Genomic DNA, 7,841 nt, shown 5'->3' with positions numbered 1-7,841 from the left:
TATTAAAAATGCAAATGTTTATGTACTATTGTATATAATGTCTCTGGGAGGTGGGAGCGAGGGGGTGGAGACGTGACTAACGTAAACCCTGGGACGTGTTATGAGCTTCAGCAGGTTATTTGAAACAACGTGCCAGATGACACTTAACTACATTCATTGTTAAGGAGCCTGGTGGCATCTTAAAGACTAACCGATTTATTTGGGCATAAGCTTTTGGGGGTAAAAAATCCACTTCTTCAGTCACTCCATGCATCTGAAGAAGTGGGCTTTTTACCCACAAAAGCGTATGCCCAAATAAATCTGTTAGTCTTTAAGGTGCCACCAGACTCCTTGTTGTTTTTATGGATACAGACTAACACAGCTACCCCTCTGATACTGTAGTTAAGTAGGTTTCCTGGAAACAATCTTGGGGGAAGGTGTATGCAAACATACCCCCTCTATTATGCAAGAGCTCTGCTTTTTGAAGCCTCACCCTGAGGAGCGAACCATTGTCTGTTGGTTGCCTGTTACACGAGGACAAGATCAGAAGCCCAAACTGTGTAAAGGGGTGACTCACAGATGTGCTTGTTCTCACACAAGGCAGTTATGAACTTGTAACCACACAAAACCCCCTTGGTGGGTTTTGAAGGACAGACTCCTACCAGGATCCTTGCTGGAGTTGGAGTGATTTCAGGTAAGCTTATTAGCACGTATGGTTCTCGTTTTAATATGGTTTCTCTATAATGTTTGTGCCTTAGGAATAAATGTGCTTGCTTAGGAAAAGCTGTGCAGTACCTTTATAACTGTAGGCAGTTACACTGTTCACAGCCTCTGAGGGGGAAAGAAAGCAAAGCAGGTCTGCTTAGGCAGTCTGACTTGCTGGAGAATTCGCACAGTGTAGACAGGGAACTGGGCAGCCTGAAAATAGCCCAGTCAGAAGGGGACGGAAATGCATGTCTCTACTTAAGAGAGCTAATGACTGGAGAACCAGAAGCCTGGGAGAGGGTGCCTGTGGTAGACCATAGAAGAGGAACAATGGTGCAGTTGCTAAAGGGGTTGTGAGAAGTATATGTTGGATGAATTCAGCCCTGAGTAAAGGCTGCAGGATTTGGGCCCTGTGGGATTTTAAAAATGGTATTTCTTTGCAGAGCATCTCCTCTTACTTGATGCTGCAGTCTATACACTACCCCAGATCTACATGTGCAATTCCCACTGATGTCAATAGGATTTCCATCTATAAATCAAGGCTAGTGTGGGGGGCGGAGGGGAAGGAAGCATACTGTTAAAACTGTGACAAGTCTGATGCCACAGCAGTGGCTGATATAGACAGAGGATTATGGATTTCATTGTAGCACCCACAGAGGATAGGTTGTGAAAGTAAAATATTAGTAAAAATAGCAAGGAGAAGATGGGGGGGGGGGAATAAAACCACCACCTGCATAACAATCTTTGGCCCCAGACACTGCTAGCTACAACTTCTATTGAAGCCTACCAGGAGTTAGGCCTGAGTGAGCATTTTATATAAATGGCTGGGAGAGCAAAGCTGTAGCTTGCCCAAATGGTGTGCATGTGCCATTAACTAAGACCATATTTCTTGTTATAGTGCCTCTTAAAAACAGTTATTACAACCATTCTGATATAGCATAGTTTACACTAGATAAGCCGTCACATAAATTCACTGCCTTGCCTTTGCATACCTATGAAAAAAGCCTTGAGAAAAACAAGTCATTCCTTTAAATACAACCACTTCTCTATAAATAGAGTGTATGTCAATCAATTCTGTTCAGTAGATCTACTGCTATACTACTCAAAGAGCAATACGACAGCAATGCCTCCCACTTGTGACCGTCACAGAACCTCCAAAACTAGCACTTTGGCCCACAGTGTCTTTCAAGGAAACATTCATCCCTGCTGAAAATACATGGAAGCCAATGGATCTACACAAAGGATTACTTTAGGGCAGACGATATACACCAGTGATCTCCTAGTGCAAGGTATGTGGTAATGCTTGTATAATATAATGCATATTGAGAACAGCACAGTATAACAAAAATGCCAAGAGGACTTGTTGCCACTCTACAGATGCTGGCAAAATAACTCATATCCTTGCACACACTCAGGTACCAACCTGTCGGCCATAAAGGAGGGAAGGCCTGCTAAGTGTTCTGTTAAAACAGGACTATTGCGACTGAAGAGTTTGATCATTTCACCTTTAATAATACTTTCTCCATATGTAAAGCTAGTCAGCCAAGGATCTCACAGCATTTGACAAAAGGTGTTACATTATCATCCCCATTTTACAGACAGGAGGCACAGACACAGCAACATAGCCTAGATTAAACCGCAAGTCACTGTCCAAAACAGGACTAGAAACCACAGCTCCTGGCTCAATCCCTTTCTCTAACCACTAGCAAAATCCAGTTTGTTACAGCACAGTACTTCTTACAAAACTAAACAAAATATTGCATACTTCCACCCACCTGCACATCAGTGGCATGAGTACAAAAATAAATATTTTTTTAAAATTTACAGTTTATAAAAAAAAAAGTCCATTTAGTTGCACATGACTCAGTGTTGGTTTACTTGACTTTGGAAGTTAGTGCCTGTTTGAAACGTCTCTTTAGATCTTGCATGTTAGGAGACTTGGGTCGAGGGATGATGGACGATCTCCTTTTGTCTCCACAGCTGCTGTGGTGTAGTTTGCTAACTTCCCTGCAAAGATACTGAAAAACATCACAGACCCCGTGGTAGTTTTCACTAGTGGAGATTTCTAAAAACACACTGCCCAGTTCATTAGCCAGCTGCATCCCCTCATTGGTCTGTACCTGCCTCGCATGGAGGAGATCCCCTTTGTTTCCCACAATAAGGATGGGAATTTTAGAGTCTGGATGGACTTTGCGTATGTGCTGATAGAGAGGACGAATAGACTGATAGCTACTGTAGTCTGTGATAGAATAGACCAAGAGAAAGCCCTCTGCCCACTTCACACATCTGGAAAGAGAGTCCAACACCTGTACAAAGCCTTCTTGCACCTGTAAAGGAATTATTGGAAGTTAGATAATGGAAAGATGAAGCTTAAATTGTACTACTTTCAAACAGATTAATAAAGCAACAAGACATCTGACCACACTGTACAATGTAAATGAACTTTATTCCTATTTATTAGGAGGCAGGTCTGGCTATTTAAGGAATGGTTCAATTTTTGAGTCTTTACTATCTGATAGAGCTTAACAGCTTAATGCAGATTTAAAGAACACAATTGTGAAAACTAATGTTTCATCTTGAATCATTTTAAGATAAATCAGATGATTTAGTCGCTGTACATTTAGCTTAGTCCTAGATAATATAAATCACTATAGCACACAACATTTTCAAGCAAGCTACTCTAGCATATTCAATAAATCTGGTTTTAGTCATGTTCTACTAGCAGCCTGAGTACATTATCATGCACATTCTAGTAGGTCTTAAATTTAGTATTTTAAATAAAATTTAATTTAAAAAGTTTGTTAATAAACTTTCAACATAAATAAGTTTGATATAAAATTGTATTCCAAACAGCCATTACAGATTATTTTGTACAGGCTTAAATCCATTCTATTTATGGAAATGTTTGCTAATGTACCTTTAATCACAGCTATTAGTCATAAAATAACTGTAGGCAGTGATGCATGAATGATACTAATAGTAGGAAAGAAAGACAGCATTTCTGATTTTCAGTGGAGTTTGGATCAAGTCCTCCATTACTAGTTCAGAAGCATTTCTGTACCTGAATACATCCTGGTGTGTCTTGGATCTGTATGGAAACTTGATCTCCCTCTACATGAACAAGTCTTGAATATAAGTTTCCTGAGAAATAAATAAAGGTAATGAAACCTGTTGCTTTGGGGCAGGGGGAATAAATTCTAAAGCAACATGGTAGCTAGCATGTAGATTCTGCAAACAGACATTTAAAAAAAAAATCCTCACCTGTATTGGGTTCATAGTCTCCAATAAACCTCTTCGTTAGGAATCGAACAATCATAGCTGAAAAGAACCAGATGCTTTTATTAATAGCCGCATGGCAAAACACACTACAATCATGCTCTAGCTCCTCTTGCACTCCCAGGCCTGTACATCTACAGGTTTATCAGTGGAGATTAATGCATAAAGAGCTTTAAAAAAATTGTCATATTTGGATTGGAGGGGTGTACAGCTAGATCAAAGCCAGTCAAAGGAACAAGAATTGGACAATAGGCTTGGCCTGCCTGGCTACTGGGAAAACTCTGTGGCTGTGAAGGAATTCTCCAGCTCAGGCAGGAGCCATCCCTGACTTCGGCACTTCTCTCCTGACCAAGGGCCACGTCCACAAACAACCCAGAGAGACTCAGCCAACATCCTTCTGTTTTCAGGGCTATTCCTTCCCTCAACCCCCCGGGATCTCTACGTGCGATGGAGCCCGGCTGTCTCTCGCTCCCCAGCCCCAGCTACGGCCCTCGACCGCGGCTCCCAGCCCACGGCAGTGGCTCGCCCAGCGGAACTCACCGCTTTTGCCCACGCTGCCGGCCCCCAGCACCGCCAGTTTGATGTCCCGGCGCTGGAAGAAGTCCGAGGGGCACTCCAGGATGGGCGCGAGCAGGAAGTTAGTGGACATGGTCGGCGGGCGCATGGACAGGGAGGGGTCGATCCGGGCTGGGAACAGCAGCGTGTGCCCCACAACCACCGGCGCCGCGGAGGGAGCCCCGCGGGCGGCAGGAGGGCAGCCGCGGCAGGAGGCAGAGGAGGACGAGGCGCTGCCAGCGGCTGCAGATGTTGCGGCTGCCCGAGCTGCCTCTGAAGCCCGAGCTTTTAAAGGGATCCCGGCGACCGCTAGGAGCCGCCTCCTCCCCTCGCCGCCCAGCCCCGGCGCTGGGGAGGCTGAGCCCGGCGGCCGTCGCTGCGTACGCACAGGGCGGGGTGTGCGCAGACAGCGCGCTCGGCAGCCGCGGCTCTGCGCGCCTTCGGGTTCGGGCGCCGGCTGCCGCGGGGCCGCTGGTCAGGGGGCTGGTGGTGACCCATTGGCCCCGCCGGGGGAAGCGCGCCAGCGACAGGTGAACCCGCTAGAGCCCCGGTCCTGCAAACTCCCCTGGCAGCTTCACCGCCCGCCGCCCCCTGGCTGCCGGGGGCTGCTCCTGGGCGAGTAAATGTACCTTTGCTTATGCTGCGAACAAGACACCAGCGGGCGCTCAGAGCCCTCGGCGTGGAAGGCTGGAAATGACCTGGCAGGTCCTCAAGTCCAGGGCCCGATTAACTTTTTGTGGGCCCCCAATTGGGGAAATAGGGCATGTGATGGGGGGCGGTCTGCAGAGCGAGGGGCTGGTTGGGGGCAATGAAGTGCAGCGCAGCGGGAGTGGCCCCCCTCAGCCCAGCACAAGGGCACGGTTTACAAACCCACAACTGCCAGACGCACACTGGCCCACCTAGCCCTGTGCTGCCAGCCTGCCCCTTCCACACTGCCCAGTGCCCTGCCCTTATGCCCAGCGCCCCCTCACCCAGAGACTTCCCCCACAGATCCCTATGCCCAAGGCCCCTGGACCCGCTATGCCCAGCACCCCATGCCCAGAGACCCCTTCTGCTGACCTCCCACCACAACTGCACAGCACCCTGCACACCATACCCCCTGCCCCGCTCCCCCCCCACATCCCCTACTGTCCAGCACCCCCTTCACGGTCCCACCATCACAGCTGTACAGCACCCCATATTCCTGAGGGAATTCTGCATCAAATTCTGTGCATAATATCTTAAAATTATGCAATTTTTTAAACACAATAAATAAATGTGGGAAGCTCCCCCATGGCGGTGGGGAGCACAGGCCACTAGCTGCGTGGAGGTAGGAGAATACCCTGCAGCCTCCCCCGCCCCCTTGGGACAGGGACTTGGCAGTTAGGCTGAACCTGACACAGCACAAGGGCTATGCGTGCCACAGAAACATCTTGGGGCCCTGCTCCTTTTGCACCAGGCACACCAGATGTGGGCAGGAAGGCTCAGCCTGGCAGCAAGATCCAAGTGCAGAGAGACTTAGTGTGGGGGGATCCAGAGGGGGGTCAGAGGGTTCTGTGTGGGGCAGTCTGGGTGCAGGCAGCTCAGTGGGGGATCTGGATGCACAGGGAGGTTCCAGGTGCAGGGGCAATGGGAGTCTGCAGGGAGGACCAAGTGAAAGTGGTTGGAGCTCAGTGGGGGGTGGTCTGGGTACAGGGGAGGTGGGGCTCAGTGAGGAGGGTGTCTGGGGGTGGCTCATTGGAGTGGTACAGATGCAGGGGAGGTGGGGCTTGTTAGGGTGAGCGTTTGATGGGCCTGCTTAACAGGGGAGCCCCAGCTGCTGCCAAGGGGATCCACATGCTGGGCCCCCGCTTCCCCTATCCCCTTCTCTTCCCCATCCCATGCCCCTTCTCCACCGCTCCATCTTCTCCCTAGACTTGGGGGGCAGGGGGAAAACCACCCCCCAGCATGAGCCTGCAGAGCAGGCTGGGGCCAGGTCGCTCCATTTCCTGCCACCTGGTGATTGCAGGGCAGGCCTGACCCTGCACTCACAGGGCGACGGGAAGTGGAGCGACCCGGCCCCAGCCCGCACCACTCTGCTTCTCTAACTCCCAGCCTTGGGACTGGGGGGTAGGAGGAAACCGCCCCCCAGTACTCACTGGCGGCATGGAGCGGTGAGTGCAGGGCACGCCCAACCCCTGCTGCAGTCCCCCAGGACTTTGCCCAGAGGAAGGGGTGGAGTGGGGGCGGGCCTGGGGCGGAACAGGGGTGGGAAGAGGTGGGGCAGGGGCTTTGGGGAAGAGGCTAGGTGGGGGCGGAGCAGGGGTGCGGGCAGCTTTCCTGGCCGGCTCAGCCAGCCAGGGGATCAGTCTGGCCAGGGCCTCTGCTGATTCTGGGCCGAGCGCCATGGCGCTCAAGTCCAGCCCCCTACACTGTGGCAGGACCAAGTAAACCTAGAGATCATCCCCGACGGGTGTTTGTCCAACCTGTTCTTTAAAAAGCTCAGATGCTGGGGACTCCATAACCTCCATTGGAAGCCTATTGCAGAGCTTAACTACACTATTAATTATAATTTTTTTCCTAATATCCACCCTAAATCTCCCTTGCTGCGGACTAAGCCAATTCCATCTTGTCCTGCCTTCAGGGGCTATGAAGAATAATTGATCACCTCCTCTAACAGCCCTGAACTTATTTGAAGGCTATCAGCCCCCCTATCTCCTTTTCTCAAAACTAAACATGCCCATTTTTTAAACCTTTCCTGGTGGGTCAGGTTTTCTAAACCAATCATTTTTATTGCTCTTCTGTGGACACGCCCTAATTTGTACACATTTTTCCTGAAATGTGGCACCTGGAACTGGACACCATATTCCACCTGAGGCCTCACCAGTGCCAGGTAGAGCTAGACAATTACCTCCCATGCACCTTACCTACCACACTCCACATTCCCACGAGAATTGGGACAAGCGATGCAGGAAGTGCGGCTACGCCAACAAGACACTACCCCACGTCTTGTGTAGCTGCAAGCCCCATTCCAGAGCCTGGCAGCTGTGACACAACGCCATCCAAGATCACCTGGGCAGAGCCATCCTGCCACCTGTGGGGAAGACAGCCATGAACTCTGCCATCCCCAGAACCGACAGCCAACTGTGACTGGACATCATCATCACCAACGAGGACCAGAAGAAGATCATCATGGTGGACATCACAGTGCCCTTCGAAAACAGGACTCTGGCTTTCCATGATGCCCGATCTCGAAAATTGGAGAAATATGCCCCTCTGGTCGACACCCTGAGAGTTAGGGGCTATGAGGTCCAAACTCACGTGGTGATCATCGGAGCCCTGGGTGCATGGGACCCCGGTAATGAGCG

The 7,841-nt window shown here is 49.9% G+C and overlaps 1 protein-coding gene across 1 annotated transcript; it reads right to left on the bottom strand.

Annotated features, from left to right (window-relative positions):
- Positions 1-2,175: 2,175 nt before the first annotated feature.
- RASL11A (RAS like family 11 member A) lies at positions 2,176-4,874 on the bottom strand. The gene is made up of 4 exons (XM_048817738.2): positions 4,501-4,874; positions 3,946-4,002; positions 3,746-3,825; positions 2,176-3,011 (listed from the first exon to the last, which is right to left on the bottom strand). Exons 1-4 carry the CDS (start codon positions 4,622-4,624, stop codon positions 2,559-2,561), a joined length of 714 nt encoding a protein of 237 aa, XP_048673695.1. The 5' UTR covers positions 4,625-4,874; the 3' UTR covers positions 2,176-2,558.
- Positions 4,875-7,841: the final 2,967 nt, after the last annotated feature.

This window comes from Caretta caretta, chromosome 1, assembly GCF_965140235.1.
Source record: "Caretta caretta isolate rCarCar2 chromosome 1, rCarCar1.hap1, whole genome shotgun sequence".
Lineage (NCBI taxonomy): Eukaryota > Metazoa > Chordata > Testudines > Cheloniidae > Caretta > Caretta caretta.
The sequence above is the reverse complement of the archived record's forward strand: the minus strand, read 5'-3'. Positions and strand labels throughout refer to the sequence as shown.

Coding starts and splice junctions, on each gene's coding strand:
- RASL11A (XM_048817738.2), bottom strand. CDS start 4,624: ATGCGCCCGCCGACCATGTCCACTAACTTCCTGCTCGCGCCCATCCTG. Junction 4,003..4,500: donor CGGCAGCGTGGGCAAAAGCG/GTGAGTTCCGCT, acceptor GGTTCTTTTCAG/CTATGATTGTTCGATTCCTA. Junction 3,826..3,945: donor AGACTATGAACCCAATACAG/GTGAGGATTTTT, acceptor TTTATTTCTCAG/GAAACTTATATTCAAGACTT.